Source organism: Schistocerca gregaria, chromosome 4, assembly GCF_023897955.1.
Source record: "Schistocerca gregaria isolate iqSchGreg1 chromosome 4, iqSchGreg1.2, whole genome shotgun sequence".
Classification (NCBI taxonomy): Eukaryota; Metazoa; Arthropoda; class Insecta; order Orthoptera; family Acrididae; genus Schistocerca; species Schistocerca gregaria.
In genome coordinates this window covers 172,375,172-172,393,667 of record NC_064923.1, presented here as the reverse complement: position 1 = coordinate 172,393,667, position 18,496 = coordinate 172,375,172, and the positions used below count along the sequence as shown (strand labels likewise).

At 42.6% G+C, this 18,496-nt stretch overlaps 1 protein-coding gene across 1 annotated transcript in view; it reads left to right on the top strand.

The window, feature by feature from the left end:
• Positions 1-18,496, top strand: part of LOC126267526 (synaptogenesis protein syg-2-like) — a 973,159-nt gene that overhangs the window by 899,118 nt on the left and 55,545 nt on the right. Inside the window, exon 10 of the mRNA XM_049972828.1 lies at positions 18,108-18,401. Coding sequence (XP_049828785.1) covers positions 18,108-18,401 — 294 coding nt within the window. The remainder of the gene's footprint in view (positions 1-18,107; positions 18,402-18,496) is intronic.

Below are 18,496 nucleotides of genomic sequence, written 5' to 3'. Positions count from 1 at the left end.
CTGTGACCTCTGCCGCTCCCTGTACATTCAGGAAGTTAACAGTAGGTCGGGTCGCATGTTTTTGTGCTCTGCATTTTTCGACGAGCGGTTTAATAGTGTGATATCACCTAGATACATAGCACATAGATGGCCAAGAACTCAACAATCATTAGGTGTTCGTGCACAAGTGCTAATCTCCCTCATTCGAGCGTACACTTCCTCTTCTACCAAACCTCGCTGTCTCATCAACGTAGACCACAAACAAAGTTAGTTCTTTGTATTATTTAATTATTCTTGGCGCACTGAAGACATAATAAAACTTGTGTCTGGCACAAACTGTCCTCATGCGAACAGATGAAGACAGGTTTGAGGGTTCTTCGTCACTGGGGCTGCCACATATTCGTGACTTACTCAGTCTTATAATCTAAAACAGCTTTTCGTCCACATACGTAGATAGAAACGCAGATGTCATGTTTGCAACCTCACTATTGAGATTTGGAAGCAGGATAACAAAGTATAATTCTTTGACAGTTTTGAAGTTAGGAAATTTGACTTTTAAACGGGAATTACGTTGAAGGTCGACCAGAATCATCTGCGAATATCCTGTGGCACTTTCAGCTAAAATGGCATATGGTCTCTAACATTGATCAAAAATAGATCTGCCAGTGTCCTCAAAAGTTTAGAAAGCTGTTACCACAATTCTTTCAAGGTCACAATAGATTGCTCAGAATCCACGTAGGGGATTTGATGGTGTTCCCATGGAGAGGTGCTTTCTTCCGAGTGCCATTTTCTTTTTAAATGCATACGCTTTCGCCATCAAATTAGAAATAAATTGCTGCTCTCCTTGCAATGTCTTACTGAGAGCAGTCTGCAGTCAACCCTGTTTAAAATGCAACGTCTTCAATCCATCCAATAAGTTCTAATTTTCGTTCTTGCTTTCCTATTTCCTACAAAAATTCAGCAACAGACGTTCTTGAAATGAAAACTCATTCCAGGCATGTACTCTGATATAACGAACGTACTTTGCAGCAAAATATAAAGTCTCCATACGCTTTGTTCACTTCTATGCAAAAATTTCCAACTGACGATGTAATTATTCGTAGGATTACAGAAAATTTTCTTTTCGTATCACCAATTCCATCACGTATTCCATGCATGCTAATTTAGCGCAATGTGCTCCTTGATGCTCAGAACAATGAATGCCTTACATATCGTCTGTCGGTCGTTATAACCTTTAGCTCTTTAGTCGTCAATTCATCATGAAGTCTTCCTTCATGGGGTGGTGATGCTGTTTCGTAGTTAATTTGCGGTATCATCGATTATGTTGCTATATAATAATATTGAGAGTTCTCGTCTTTCTCCGCTGTAATTACAGTTTGTTTTGAAACGATTGCGGCGAAAGATCGCTGAACTGATACTTTCTGCGCGTGAACTTCCATTATACCACGAACAAATAGTAAAGATTGAACAGGGCTCGCTCCACGATTATGGCGACTTGCAGAAGTTAGTGATTACCCAAAATAAGCCGGACTAAATTCTGGCTGAAAATATCACATCGCCTTGCTAAACTAGTCGTCGCGCTATACTGAGGAGGGCCGAGAAAAGCTGAGGCAGGCCGAGAGTTGGGTTGTTTTGGGGAAGGAGACCAAACAGCGAGGTCATCGGTCTCATTGGATTAGGGAAGGATGGAGATGGAAGTCGGCTGTACCCTTTCCAATGGAACCATCTCGGCATTTGCCTGAAGAAATTTAAGGAAATAGTGGAAAACCTAAATCAGGATGGCCGGACGCCAGATTTAACTGTCGTCCTCCCGAATGCGAGTCCCGTATACTAACCACTCCGCCACCTCCCTCGGTCGAGGCAGGCAGTGAATTGTCTACGGCTGAAGTTTTGCACGCTGCGGCCGGCACTGACGCAGACAAGAACGGTACTTTTCCTTTTAGTCACCATTCTTCTGACTGGTTTGATGCAGCCCCCCCCCCCCCCCTCACCCACACATATTCCTCTCCTGTGCCAACCTCTTCATATGAGAATAGCACTTGCAACCTAAGTCCTCAATTATTTGCTGTATGTATTCCAACCTCTGTATTCCTGAACAGTTTTCGACCACTACAGCTTCCTATAGTACCATGGAAGCAATTTCCTGAAATCTTAACAGATGCTGTCCCTTCCTCTTATCAGTGTTTTCCACATATCCCCTTCCTCCTCGATGCGGCGGAAATGTCATGCTATGGAAAGATGTGAAAACTATCAGGGCTGATAATGAATGAGTAGGTTCTCTGCAGAATTGGCGACGAGAAGGACATGTAGAAAACATTGACAAGAAGGAGGGACAGGTTTTATAGAAAATGTGTAAAGACCCTAAGAGTTTGCTGCCATGATAATTGAGGGAGATGTAGATGGGAAAAACTGTAGGAGGAGATAGAGACTGCAATATAGTTGACAATTAACTGAGATAGGTGCATGTGCTACACACAAATGAAAAGGTCAGCACAGAGGTACGATTCATTAAGGTATGCGCCGCATCAGGTTAGTGAGAAAGCTGATAAAAAAATTAAAGAAAAACTATTTTGCCTTGGGGGGAGATTGTGTGACATGTGTGATTTTCTCTGAGTGCCACAGGGTGTGCTCTTGACACTGCCGTTCTCCTTCACCATTCATTCAGGCAATCTAAGATTTGGAGCTTCTTCTCGAACGACATCGCCGTCGATTTGACGTTAAACCCCAGTTTCAATTTTGGTTTTTCAATTTCCTGCTTTACAAATGAATTCAGACTGTGCCATTCTCCTTTGTGTACTAAGTCCGGCTGAAAAAAGAACAAACTTGTTACCGTATGTAACTAATGAAAATTCTTTGCTTTTTAGTTGTTGTGTCAATCAATAGCCACGTGTTGTTAGTTTCAGTTCTCAACAAAATTTTCCATTTACTCTGAACATGTAACCAAACTCTCTTAGCTACATGAAGCTGGTTAGCCCTTTAAGCCGCAGTTGTCAGCCACGTTACACAAATGTTGCACGTAAGACAGCAGTTGGTTCGATACTGAAAATAAATTAATCATCAATTCTTAATGTCGTTGTTCCTTCTTGCGGATTTATCAAAATGAGAAGAGGTTTAATTCTTCTCATTCAGATCCAAAGTACCAGCAGCATAATTCCCATGGTGCATACGATCCCTCTGTGTAATGTACTGTGGCTAAATCAAGAGTACACTCGTATACATTATGGATTATGAACTGCGACTGTGATATAAATTGGCGGCTGATGTAGCTATGAAACGCAACCAGTTGTTTTAGAATTTAATTCGATTTATTGTGCCATTAGCAAGTTTTCGAACCACTGTAGGCTCGCCATCCGATGCAGGTGCAACAGTAACATTGTATTCTGGACTATATTCTGTCTGATGCTGGGGTCGTGGTGTTCGAAAAAAATACAGAATTTTTTTTCCAGTAAGCAGTCTCTCAACGCGAATGGAAGAAATATGATGGTTTTATGGATTAAACTTGGCCGTAATAATGGGAAAGAGTTAAAAATATGTGGCAGACGTGAGTGAACATGGAAACAAGTTGAGGCGTTTTGCATTGAGCTTTTGTTTCTGGAGGCAAGGAAACAGAAAATAACAAAGAGCGAACTGGATACAGGTACAGTAGCAGAACGAAATAACAGTTCCGTGAATCAGTGGTCGACCAACTACAAGCATATTTGACAGGCACGACTGGATTTGGAAAGCTGTAACATGAGTTGCTTTAAATTACTGAAAAAAATATTTACGAGAGTACATAATTGACGAAGTGAACACTGGAGGCTGTAGATGTGTTCACGTGTTACGAAAGTACGTGTAACATGCATCAAAAAGTTATAGATTAACGAATAGTGTTCAGTACTTTGTGGTGTGTATGGTTTGATTGCGTGTTATACAGTTTTAGCAAGATTACAATAGCACTAGTTGCTTATTGTAACATGAAATTTTATTTAATCACTGCTTTTCCCGGCTAATGATAATTATTTTGTTAAAGAAATCTCCACCTGGGCAAGTGTACAAATGTTGTCTGTCAAGCAGTGTAAATGGCACTAGGTTCACGCACCACAAACAAGCTAAATGTATGACAAGTAATCAGAACTAAAGAAGAGTAATGATTATTAGTAATTTTCAGTGGTGTTGTATAATATTCTCTTTACTAGTTTCAGATCGTTTATCGATTTTATCTCTAATGTTATTCGAGGTGGCAACACTTTTCTTTAAGCAAAACGAAAAGTTTCGTCACACAATACCACACGCACAGAACACTAAAGGATTTTCTCCTGTCAATATATCTCATAACATTTGTTACGAAATAGCCATGCTTCATACATCAGCAGATAAGAATTTATGTCACGTAAGATGCTGTTTGCGTTCATAGAAGATCACTGTATTCACAGTCTGCCATTTATTGCCTCAGATGGGTTTCTGAGCCTCCAGTATACAATTATTATCGCAATTAAACCAGAAACATTTATGTCTGTATAGAAAATCAGTTTAAAACTGTCGATGCAATATTTCAATAAGATGGCGGTTAACATAAGACCGTTACTTATCGGTTCTTCTCCAGGCCCTGTTTGTAGCAACATAATACAGTTTTCTACAGACCTCTGTGTTGCGAGATATCAGTCACATCCTATCTGTAGAACAGGTCAAACAAGAAGAATAAGGATTTTTCTAGAAGAATCATAATTAATAAAAGATTGCGATTTTCATTATCTTTCTCCATGGGTATTATCAGAAATATAATTTTTTACAAAATATTAAATTATATCATTGACAATAACTATTTATCATTTTACAAACGATGCAGTCCTTTTTATTAATATCATCAGAATATGATAAATGTTATTTACATTCCACACACATTGCGGTCGTGAATACTATTCTGTATAAAATACAGGCGTGGATATTACAGTTTATTACATATATAAAGGGGCGAAGTAATTTTATATCGTAATTCATTGTTTATACATTTTCGTTCATAGCTCTAATAAGGTGAAATTCAAAAAAATAAATGTTAATAGTAAAAATAAAAGATAATGTCCCAGTTAGTATACGCCAACATATTTTTCTGTAGAAAATGTAGCTTCGATTATGTTTGTACTACAGATCCGAGCGAAGAAAGTAGCTTCCTTTATAGATTCCTCATTTTATTTTTGTAGAAGTTTTATACAGTTGATATTTTCGCCTAGGAATCATAACTGTTTCACATAAAATGATAAGAAAAAATGTGAATGGACTTCTACCGGATAAAAAGCTATCTTAACACCAAAGATGAAAACTAAAACACTGAGGCCTACAGACTTCCTATGCTCCTTCATCGTTGGATTATATTGTTACTTTCTCTTCTATCGTACAGTTGGCATTCACATCTCGTGTGAATACAGTGTTTGAATGGTTCCGATGGCAGCGGAGCAAATAAAGTGTGGAATGGGCACGATGTTCTTCCTCTGCTCCGGGCCCCCAGGGCTCTCCACTCAATTCAAGGCATGTATCCTGTAGCAGCAGCTACCGTTATCCCTAAGGACACCTTTTCGCCTTTCGAAATACAACGAAAGGAGGTGGGCTTTCATTCCTCTGAAACATTGACTCCTTCCTGCTCCGAGGGGACCTCCCATCACTGTGTCGAGCCGTGTGACGTCACGTCACGTGTTACGTAAAATGTACTTCATTCTAGGCTGTGAAGCGACTTTTGGTCTGCCTGGGATTATACTATAATAAATTGTCATGGCTCGAGTAACATGGGAAACCATATTGTAGTATTCAAACTAATCGCCGTATAACCGGTATGCGTTCACTTCCCCAAGAACGTATGGATACATCACGCAGACATTGTCTTTAATATGTTTAACCATTCTTCAGGTACAGGAGTTATTTCTTCTCCTGATGGTAATTATTAACACAGGACTGGTAATTTTGATATTTGTAAAAGTCTGAGTATGGAAGACGAACCATTGGCGCAACGGCAGTAGCAAATGTGGTACCAACAAGAATAAATTGGTCGAAATTGAGGTAACTTGGAAGAGAGTAAACAGTTCAGCCGTTTAATATACTCTTCAACTTCTCAAATTCATATTTAAATTTGAACAGCAGACAACTTGCTTTAAGTTGCACTAATATTTGTTTGGTACGAACCAGACTTCTTTATTAGGCCATCTTAAGATTAAAAAAAATTTTTGTTAACTATGAAGAACTATTTTTCGAATTCCCTGTTCAGTTGTAAGTATGAATGGTAGTATCTCACATTGTTGCATGTACGCATGGAGAGGCAAGCGGGAGCATTTGTTTGATACTGTTTGGTTTGTGGGGCGCTCAAATGCCATCAGCTCCCGTACAAAGTCCCATTTGTTACGCAGACCAATCTTACAACGGTCCAACTAGCCACCGTCACGAATGATGATGATGATCATGATGATGAGCACTACACAAACACACAGTCCCCGGGCAGAGAAATTCCCCAACCTTACCTGAAATCGAACCAGGGACGCCGTGCTCCAGAGGCAGCAACACTACCACCTAGACCACGAGCTGCGGACTGGAGCATTTTTGAGCCATCCTCGAGTCTGGGAATGTGGACTTCATTACAAAGCTCTATCACGTTTCTAGCAAAGACTGTCTGCAATCCTACGAAATTGCAGACTTAGGATCGTCAGTTGAAATGGGAAGTACTGGAGTTCTTACAGTATACACTCCTAGAAATTGAAATAAGAACACCGTGAATTCATTGTCCCAGGAAGGGGAAACTTTATTGACACATTCCTGGGGTCAGATACATCACATGATCACACTGACAGAACCACATGCACATAGACACAGGCAACAGAGCATGCACAATGTCGGCACTAGTACAGTGTATATCCACTTATCGCAGCAATGCAGGCTGCTATTCTCCCATGGAGACGATCGTAGAGATGCTGGATGTAGTCATGTGGAACGGTTTGCCATGCCATTTCCAACCTGGCGACTCAGTTGGACCAGCGTTCGTGCTGGACGTGCAGACCGCGTGAGACGACGCTTCATCCAGTCCCAAACATGCTCAATGGGGGACAGATCCGGAGATCTTGCTGGCCAGGGTAGTTGACTTACACCTTCTAGAGCACGTTGGGTGGCACAGGATACATGGGGTCGTGCATTGTCCTGTTGGAACAGCAAGTTCCCTTGCCGGTCTAGGAATGGTAGAACGATGGGTTCGATGACGGTTTGGATGTACCGTGCACTATTCAGTGTCCCCTCGTCGATCACCAGAGGTGTACGGCCAGTGTAGGAGATCGCTCCCCACACCATGATGCCGGGTGTTGGCCCTGTGTGCTTCGGTCGTATGCAGACCTGATTGTGGCGCTCACCTGCACGGCGCCAAACACGCATACGACCATCATTGGCACGAAGGCAGAAGCGACTCTCATCGCTGAAGACGCCACGTCTCCATTCGTCCCTCCATTCACGCCTGTCGCGACACCACTGGAGGCGGGCTGCACGATGTTGGGGCGTGAGCGGAAGACGGCCTAACGGTGTGCGGGACCGTAGCCCAGCTTCATGGAGACGGTTGCGAATGGTCCTCGCCGATACCCCATGAGGAACAGTGTCCCTAATTTGCTGGGAAGTGGCGGTGCGGTCCCCTACGGCGCTGCGTAGGATCCTACGGTCTTGGCGTGTATCCGTGCGTCGCTGCGGTCCGGTCCCAGGTCGACGGGCACGTGCACCTTCCGCCGACCACTGGCGACAACATCGATGTACTGTGGAGACCTCACGCCCCACGTGTTGAGCAATTCGGCGGTACGTCCACCCGGCCTCCCGCATGCCCACTATACGCCCTCGCTCAAAGTCCGTCAACTGCACATACGGTTCACGTCCACGCTGTCGCGGCATGCTATCAGTGTTAAAGACTGCGTTGGAGCTCCGTATGCCACGGCAAACTGGCTGACACTGACGGCGGCGGTGCACAAATGCTGCGTAGCTAGCGCCATTCGACGGCCAACACCGCGGTTCCTGGTGTGTCCGCTGTGCCGTGCGTGTGATCATTACTTGTACAGCCCCCTCGCAGTGTCCGGAGCAAGTATGGTGGGTCTGACACACCGGTGTCAATGTGTTCTTTTTTCCATTTCCAGGAGCGTATATCTGTTAAGCACCTATGAGAAATGTTAATTTGTCGTTGTTTGATAGTTTTTGTTGGTATCCAACAGGAATTTTGACTCAGATTTGTTTTCTTTTACATTTCAGTTCCGTAATTTACAATAACAGCCTAACTTTCTTGGTACATGACTAAAATTGTATGTTGCGAATAACTCGTGGAATAATCTGGAATTAATCATTCGTTGACTACAAATTGTGATATTCTACTCATATTAATAGTATAGATATACAAATATAGCATGTAGTAGTGAAATATGCTTACTATTTCATTATCAAAACCACTGAGCAGATAGCTATTCGTGGTTTAAGACGCCATAGGTTTTGTGCAGTTGCTGTCAAATGTAATTCACGAACTGCCTCCTGTAATATTCATTGTCGCATTTATATGCAACCTCAGAAAATTCGAACACAATCCCTAATTTCTCTGTACTTCTGCACCCCCATTCTTTCCTCGTTTATTCTTCTGGGCAGTTCACATAATATTCAATTTACTCTTCCCCATCATGGAATTGTGATCCGAAATTATTAGTGCCCCGTTATGAACCTTAAAATCCAATAACTTATTTCCCAATCTGTGTCTGACCATGCTGTAAGCTGGCTGGAATCTTCACGTCCCTCATTTTTCACGTATATCTCCTCCTCTTGCGAGTTTTGGACAGTGTATTACTGGCTAAAATGCAGAACTGAGTTAACATTTTTCTTCTATTATTTCTACTACCGAGTACATATTCTGTGGGAACTCTGGCTTCTATTCCTTCCCTTACTCGCATATTTCAGTGTCACATGATTATTAGATAATTAATTTACTTTACATATTAAATGAACTACCCAGTGCCCTCGTATACTTTTTCTATGTATTGATCTCATGCCTCTGAAGTCAACATGTATGCCCAAACTATTGATGCTGACGTTGGCGTTTTGTCTATTCCACGGAGAACTGGCGGATTACTGCAATGGACACATTAACACACTCTCTGCCCTGCATTCCTAATCATAATCAAACTCGCCTTATACTATTTTATCCAGTTGTTGTATTACTCAGTAATCGCCAGTCTTGAGATTCTATTCTTCTTCCCATTTCACTTCAAAGACAATTGCCATATCTGGACTGGATCGTCGGATTTCACTTTTTAGTTTTTTTAGTATCCTATCAGTTTTAAACTTCAGACATTCGACGCCCCTTGTCGTAGTTCGTTACATTCACGTTATTTATTCAATCTGAATCTCTCAATTACCTTCCCCTTCGCAATGCCCTCGCAGAGATTCGGTATCTTTTGCCTATGAAGAGATCATCACTCTTTTCAGTTCCAGCCCACAGGTCCTTGGATACGCATACTGTGGCTTTCATTACCTTCTGCATCATCATGATGTTGACCATCGCAGACCCTTCCGCCTTTTATGGTCATTTTCTTACGCCAATGGCAAGAGGATTCCTTGTTACCCTTACCGTTCCTACGCTCAGTTTGAAAAGGCAGCTGGCAGAACAAGGGTTACGTCTTCTAGCAGAAGTCTTCGTTCACTATTGCTAATGATTTTTCTTTAGAACATAAGCAGTGGCTTGTTTAAACCGAAGAGGCAGGACGTTTTGGTTACCAGTGAAGGTTGAAATTCCTAGACCACTGACTGCTATTTCACATATACACAATTTCGATCCGTTTTCGCTAGTAAACGCTTTCGCCCACGTGGCACGCTAGGCGTTTAATGAGGTTCACAAATGGTCATAAATGAGACGATCGCCTAGATGATCTCAGATTATGACGCTCTACAATGGAAGTATTGTTGGAAGCCTTTTCGACATGCGTGATCTTACTGCGTCAGCTTTGTCAACGATTTGCGACGAACAGCAGGAGGAAAATCTCGACGGATATTGTAGATGCGTCTGTGAAATTACTGCACCTAACCCGGAGGTGAGGCAGACACAGACGAAACTCTCGTGGCGAGTATCGATCTTGACATTCGACAAGGAGTCCTATGATACGAGTCTGAGAGTGTTCCATGTACCACTGTCTTGTCCCCCACCCCTGTTCTACTCATGGAACGCCAAGCGAAAAGGACAATTGGTAAGCTTCCGTGTAAGCTCCAATGTTTCCCATTCTACATTCATGATCAGTTCGTAACTTACATATAGGTCGAAGCAATCAATTGGTTGACTCTTACACGGATGTAGACCATCGAATAGACAGCGACACACTTGTAGCGCGTGGAACTGGGCCTGTTTAAGATTCTGTATGACGCCTTTGCTATTACTCAAACTGTTTTCTTCTGATTGATTCATCCAATTTGGTAAATGTCCGAGACTGAGGAGCAATACCCCAAAAATGGTCGAACAACGGTTTCGCAAGCTGTCTCTTCCGTGTAAAGATCACATTTGCATTCTTCCAATAAATCTCAGTCTGGCATCTACCTTTCTTGCGATTAGTTATGTGTGGTAGATCTACTTAAAATTTCACATTGTGACTAAGCTATCTCTCTGTGAATATGTGAATGCCACATCGTTATGAAAGACATGATAATGGCTGCTTGCCATCTTAAACCTGTGATGAACTACTTGCAATGTTCAGATTATGTATCCAGACTACTGACCATTGCTCCGTGCGACAATGGCAGATGTCTCCCATAAAGTCGATAGCTCAAAGAGCTGAGTGATATAATTGCATCTGCTGAAGCATCACAACATTGGTTGTACGACACTTAATAAACATTATGTTTCGCATGGAGAAGGATGGGAGGTGTTCTGTCATCGCAGGAAAGACGAATAGACGTTCCGTTCTGGATGAGTACCTTTGCTGCTTTCCTACTATTTATGCACAATAGCTTGCATATGTTTAAGTTAATTATCATCTGCCAATCTTCACACCAAGCAATTCGCTAGTTTTGTAGCTTTGAGACACTCTGTGCACACAGTCATCATCATGAAACTGCAAACTTCATTGGCTCATTTATATATTTTCCAAATAATAATAGTTACTTAGATTCGATAAAATAAAACTGCCTCGGAAAATATTTCATGCACCTTAAAACAAACAACTCCAATTACATCACATCTCCTGAGTGCAAATTTTGCCTTTCTTGAGGTACATCAAATGTTTTCTTGGCCAGGTATATTTTGCCCACCGTGTACAACAGTTCGTTGGGGATCACAATCATTTTTCCAAAACTTTCAATTCGCTAGGAATGTTAGGCTTTTTGTTTTATTTCCAGCCGGACGAAGTGGCCGTGCGGTTCTAGGTGCTGCAGTCTGGAACCGCGAGACGGCTACGGTCGCAGGTTCGAATCCTGCCTCGGGCATGGATGTGTATGATGGCCTTAGGTTAGTTAGGTTTAACGAGTCCTAAGTTCTACGGGACTAATGACCTCAGAAGTTTAGTCCCATAGTGCTGAGAGCCATGTGGACCATTTTATTTCCAACGAACTATTACGCAAATTAAAAAGGTGGATAAACTTGGAGTGTGTTACTCAGCATATGCGTTGGAATGTACTTCCTTCTGGGTTACTCCACATCTTCCAAGCCAAAATATTAATATGAGGAAATGCTTCAGCAGGCCGGAGTGGCCGAGCGGTTCTAGGCGCTACAGACTGGAACCGCGCTACCGCTACGGTCGCAGGTTCGAATCCTGCCTAGGGCAGGGATGTGTATGATTTCCTTAGGTTAGTTAGGTTTAAGTAGTTCTAAGTTACAGGAGACCGATGACCTCAGAAGTTAAGTCCCATAGTGCTCAGAGCTATTTTTGGTAATACTTCAAGACCACGGTAGTGTGCATGATTCTCCCATACAACAGACAAGGTCAGCCATGTACTGCCTCCAAACACAACTGAAACATCACACGTGAACTGCATTCTAAGTCCACGGTAGACATTGGATCCACCATTAAGCTTCTGCATATTAAATTGCCCAGTACGGTCAATGTTTATTGCTTTTAATGACCTATACATTGACACAAAAGGCCGCAAACGCCGACGATTATGACACTTATTAAGAAAGAGGAGAGCAAAAAATTAAAATAATATTTTATTTAGTAGTGGCCGGATGATTATCATCGAACAAATCGTCAATATTTTTTCCATTATCCTCCTTGACAGTAAGATGGATGAATGACATTTGAAGCTGGTTGTACGTTAATTCTCGCACTTCATGACTCTTGCACTTGGAATTGCGTGAATGACGTTTTTCCGGAGGTCAGATGGTTCATCGAGAGACACATACATTCTACGCACTAACATGAGAAATTGTTTTGTTGCCACTTCCACACAACACCAACATGAATAATCGTTTTGTTGCCATTTTCCGCAGCGATTTTATAAATTCTGATGGAATGTTAACTATATATTGTGTCGTACTTCATCTTAAGTATTCCAACAGTCTTTTGAATTCTGATTTTGATACTGCATTCTTTGTCTTTTCTATATCGGATCGTGTTTTTTTCTTTTATTACATCAAATGAAACTTTAGCCTCGTAGAGGCCTTCAGTGTACTCCTTCCTTCTATCCTCTCTCTCCTATGGATTTAACAGTGGAATTCACATTTTACTCTTAATGTTACCACTCTCGCTTTTAATTTCTCCGAAGGTAGCGGGGGAAAACATTTAAGGTACCCGCAAACCAGAATCGACTTTAAAAGGCCCTAGTGATGGCATAAAGGACGCCGATGAAACTCCCCCTTTCCTTAGATCAATGATTCTCACACATTTTGCGGTCGAAAACGACAGTCCACAATGTTACGAGCAACGGAACGACATTCTTGACAACCTTTGATACCAATTGAAACCCTCCCCCAATCCAATAATTCATTGCTTCTCTGTGGAGATCGTGAAGCAGCACACACACTGAATATTATCTCACCCCGTTTGAGTCCAGTGCGATGACCGCAGTTTTTGCTGTGGCATACAGGGTGGCATTACTAGGGACGACTCACAGTTTCTAGACAAAAGTTAAAGGCAGTCCACTTCAGCAAAGGGTGCTTACTCGTTCTCAGCTCTCCTGCTTCACGCCCTATTGTCGCGTGATCAAAGAGGTGTCTGACATTGACACAAGCATGAATAAAATGGCCAAGATGCCCAATTTGGGCATCGCCCTTGGAGCCACCTGTGTGGGTTTGTTGAGCAGAAGCTATGACGAAAGTCTCAAGCGCCTGCAGGCTACAGTGCTGCTCTTGTGCCTGCTAGTAGGCACAAAGAATTGAAGGAATGAACCATGGACCTTGTTGTTGGTGGGGAGGCTTGTGTGCCTCAGCGATACAGATAGCCGTACCGTAGGTGCAACCACAACGGAGGGGTATCTGTTGAGAGGCCAGACAAACGTATGGTTCCTGAAGAGGGGCAGCAGCCTTTTCAGTAGTTGCAGGGGCAACAGTCTGGATGATTGACTGACGTGGCCTTGCAACATTAACCAAAACGGCCTTGCTGTGCTGGTACTGCGAACGAATGAAAGCAAGGGGGAAACTACGGAAGCAATTTTTCCCGAGGGCATGCAGCTTTACTGTATTGATAAATGATGATGGCATCCTCTTGGATAAAATATTCCGGAGGTAAAATAGTCCCCCATTCGGATCTCCGGGCGGGGACTACTCAAGAGAACGTCGTAATTAGGAAAAAGAAAACAGGCGTTCTACGGATCGGAGCGTGGAACGTCAGATCCCTTAACCGGGCAGGTAGATTAGAAAATTTAAAAAGAGAAAGGGCTAGGTTAAAGTTAGATACAGTGGGAATTAGCGAAGTTCGCTGGCAGGAGGAACAGGACTTTGGTCAGGTGAATACAGGGTTATAAACACAAAATCAAATAGGTGTAATGCAGGACTGGATTAATAATGAGTAAAAAAATAGGTTTGAGGGTAAACTACTACAAACAGCATAGTGAACGCATTATTGTGGCCGAAATAGACACGAAGCCCACGCCTACTACAGTAGTAGAAGTTTATATGCCAACTAGCTCTGCAGATGATGTATGATGAGATAAAAGAAATTATTCACATAGTGAAGGGAGACGAAAATTTAATAGTAATGGGTGACTGGAATTCGAGAGTAGGAAAAGGGAAAGAAGGAAACATAGAAGGTGAATATGGATTGGGGCTAAGAAATGAAAAAGGAAGTCGCCTGGTTGAGTTTTGTACAGAACATAACTTAATCATAGCTAACACTTGGTTCAAGAATCATGAAAGAAGGTCGTATACATAGAAGACTCCTGGAGATACTAGAAGGTATCAGATAGATTATACAATGGTTAGACAGAGATTTAGGAACCAGGTTTTGAATTGTAAGACATTTCCAAGAGCAGATGTGGACTCTGACCACAATCTATTGGTTATGAACTGTAGATTAAAACTGAAGAAACTGCAAAAAGGTGGGAATTTCAGGAGATGGGACCTGAATAAACTGAAAGAACCAGAGGTTGTACTGAGTTTCATATAAAGAATAAGGGAACAATTGACAGGAAAGGGGGAAAGAAGAAGAGTAGAAGAAGAGTGGGTTGCTGTCAGAGATGAAGTAGTGAAGGCAGCAGAGGATCAAGTAGGTAAAAAGACGAGGGCTAGTAGAACTCCTTGGGTAACAGAAGAAATATTGAATTTAATTGATGAAAGGAGAAAATATAAAAATGCAGTAGATGAAGCAGGCAAGAAAGGAATACAGACGTCTCAAAAATGAGATAGTCAGGAAAAGCTAAAAGGCCAAGCAGGGATGGCTAGAGGACAAATGTAAGGATGTAGAGGCTTATCTCACTAGGGGTAAGATAGATACTGCCTACAGGAAAATTAAAGAGACCTTTGGAGAAAAGAGAACCACTTGTATGAATATCAAGAGATCAGATGGAAACCGAGTTCTAAACAAAGAAGGGAAAGGAGAAAGGTGGAAGGAGTATATAGAGGGTCTATACAAAGACGATGTACTTAAGGGCAATATTATGGAAATGGAAGAGGATGTAGATGAAGATGAAATGGGAGATACGATACTGCATGAAGATTTGGACAGAGCACTGAAAGACCTGAGTCGAAACAAAGCCCCGGGAGTAGACAACATTCCATTGGAACTACTGACGGCCTTGGGAGAGCCAGTCCTGACAAAACTCTACGATCCGGTGAGCAAAATGTATGAGACAGGCGAAATACCCTCAGACTTCAAGAAGAATATAATAATTGTAATCCCAAAGAGAGCAGGTGTTGACAGATGTGAAAATTACAAAACTATCAGTTCAATAAGTCACAGCTGTAAAATACTAACGCGAATTCTTTACAGACAAATGGAAAAACTGGTGGAATCTGACCTTGGGGAAGATCAGTTTGGATTCCGTAGAAATATTGGAACACGTGAGGTAATACTGACCCTACGACTTATCATAGAAGAGAGATTAAGGAAAGGCAAACCTACGCTTCTAGCATTTGTAAACTTAGAGGAAGCTTTTGATAATGTTGACTGAAATACTCTCTTTCAAATTCTAAAGGTGGCAGAGGTAAAATACAAGCAGCGAAAGGCTATTTACAATTTGTACAGAAACTAGATGGCAGTTATAAGAGTCGATGGACATGAAAGGGAAGTAGTGGTTGGGAAGGGAGTGAGACAGGGTTATAGCCTGTCCCCGATGTTATTAAATCTGTGTATTGAGCACGCAGTAATGGAAAGAAAAGTATAATTCGGAGTAGGTATTAAAATCCATGGAGGAGAAATAAAAACTTTGAGGTTCGCCGATAACATTGTAATTCTTTCAGGGACAGCAAAGGACTTGGAAGAGCAGTTGAACGGAATGCACAGTGTCTTGAAAGAATGATATAATATGTACATCAACAAAAGAAAAACGAGGCTAATGTAATGTGGTCGAATTAAGTCGGGTGATGCTGAGGGAATTAGATTAGGAAATGAGACACTTAAAGTAGTAAAGGAGTTTTTCTATTTGGGGAGCAAAATAACTGATGATGGTCGAAGTATAGAGGATATATAATGTGGACTAGCAATGGGAAGGAAAGCGTATCTGAAGAAGACAAATTTGTTAACATAGAGTATAGATTTAAGTGTCAGGAAGTCGTTTCTGAAAGTATTTGTATGGAGTATAGCCATGTATGGAAGTGAAACATGGACGATAAATAGTTTAGACAAGAAGAGAACAACGTTTCGAAATGTGGTGCTACAGAAGAATGCTGAAGATTAGATGGGTAGATCACATTACTAATGAGGAGGTACTGAATAGGGTTGGCGAGAAGAGGAGTTTGTGGCACAACTTGACTAGAAGTAGGGATCGGTTGGTAGGACATGTTCTGAGGCATCAAAGTATCACAAATTTAGCATTGGAGGGCAGCGTGGAGGGTCAAAATCGTAGAGGGAGACCAAGAGATGAATACACTAAGCAGATTCAGAACGATGTGGGTTGCAGTAAGTACTGTGAGATGAAAGAGCTTGCACAGGATAGAGTAGCATGGAGAGCTGCATCAAACCAGTCTCAGGACTAAAGACCACAACAACAAGAAAGGAGTTGTCACTCTTCAAGCACCTAGGACTCTGTGGCTGTGGCTCTGAGGACTATGAGACTTAACATCTGAAGTCGTCAGTCAACTAGATCTTACAACTAATTAAACCTAACTAACCTAAGGACATCAGACAGATCCATGACAGAAGCAGGATTCGAACCCATGACCGTAGCGGTGGCACGATTCCAGACTGAAGCGCCTAGAACCGCTCGGTCACTCCAGCCGGCACCTAGGACCGTCAGTTTGTCTATGTATAGTTGCATTTTTAAAGTGCTCGACATAGGTGGGTAGAGGTAACCTATATTTGAATCTTCTCTCTCATCAAAATACACAGTGCCCTCCTCCCCCCCCCCCTCCCCAATAGCAGAAGCTATATGCTAGGTGACAGTGCCCTGTTCAAACGTGGGTCTGGGTCACTAGATAGTTGGCTTCACCAACCTCAACTTACTCTCCCTCTCTTCCAGCCAACTGTGTTGGGACAGTTGCGTAGCTCTGTAACACAACAGCGAAATGACAGCCTCCAGCGGAATGTCACAAGTTCTCAGCAGACGCTGTGACAGTACAAACCCCCGTTACTACATGAATAGATCTAGTATACAAGGACTGATTTGCGTAGAGCGAGGGCGTGACATGGTGCGCCATTCACGGAACCGCGTGGCGTGCACGCACGAGATTTGCAACGTGTCGGCGGGATGCATCCGCCACCGGGCGGCCACGTGGCCCGCAGCTAGGGGCATTGTTCGGTACTTCGCGCATTACGCTAAAACTATGTAACTTACGGTGAAGAGCGATGCGGCAGTGGATTGTGGCCAGCAATAAGCACCTTCTGAAACGACGTTGTTTATTTTAAGACACGTGACGCAAAAGTTATAGTAACTTGAAAATCGGTTTATATCACGAATACTGGAAGATTAATAAAAAAAGTAAATAACAACTTACAGTGATGAGCGAGCGCTCATTAAAAACGTCATCCGGTATTCTCTTGTGTGTCATATACTGGGAATACATTATTTTCACATATTTTAACCTATTTTAAACTTAGTTATGCACCCTTCGTGAAATCACATTTTAATGTAGATATAGGTTTTTATTTTCAAACAATTTCTGTTGCTTCCCTCCAGCTTTGGTTGTCTTAACTATGTAGTTAGATATTACTGTTCATTTAAAAATTTTGCAGATGCGCCTGAAGAGGGGACATAACGACCCGAAACACGACATTTGTAAGAATAAATATTTTTTGCAACTGTAGCGCATTTTATCACTGACGTTGCCAGTTTACATACCCAACTAACTACGGTTTTTCATTTTAGAATGACTTAGCTCTAAGAATACGATGATTATAGTGATTGTCACACACTGAACAACATTAAGCCGAAACCGGTAATCAGTAAAGAAACTACGTGATCTTGACGTAGGATTTTTATACATGTATGTTTCAAATTAACAGACTGCGCAGTTTACAGTATGTCTCGTAGGTATTAGAGTCTGTCGTGACGGAGGCCCTTTGCTGAGTGGTGTGTCCTCGTTGCAGACAAGCCGGTGTGCCGGCCCGGGCTGCAGCGCGTGTACGCGGTGGCGCGGCACGAGGTGGCGCGCGTGCAGTGCCGCGTGGACGCCTTCCCGCTGCCCGACGCCTTCCGCTGGTCCTTCAACAACTCGGCGGAGAGCGTCGAGGTGCCGCCGCACCGCTTCAACTCGTCCGCCACCGCCTCCGTGCTGGCCTACACGCCCGTCGCCGAGATGGACTACGGCACCGTGCTCTGCTGGGCCGACAACACGGCGGGCCGCCAGCCGCACCCCTGCGTCTTCCACGTCATACCTGCTGGCAAGTACTCCGTCGAGCGCTTTAGTGTACCTAAAAGGAGGTCACATCCGTACCATCTGATCACGTTATCAAGAACATCTCAGGCACTCCCAGAG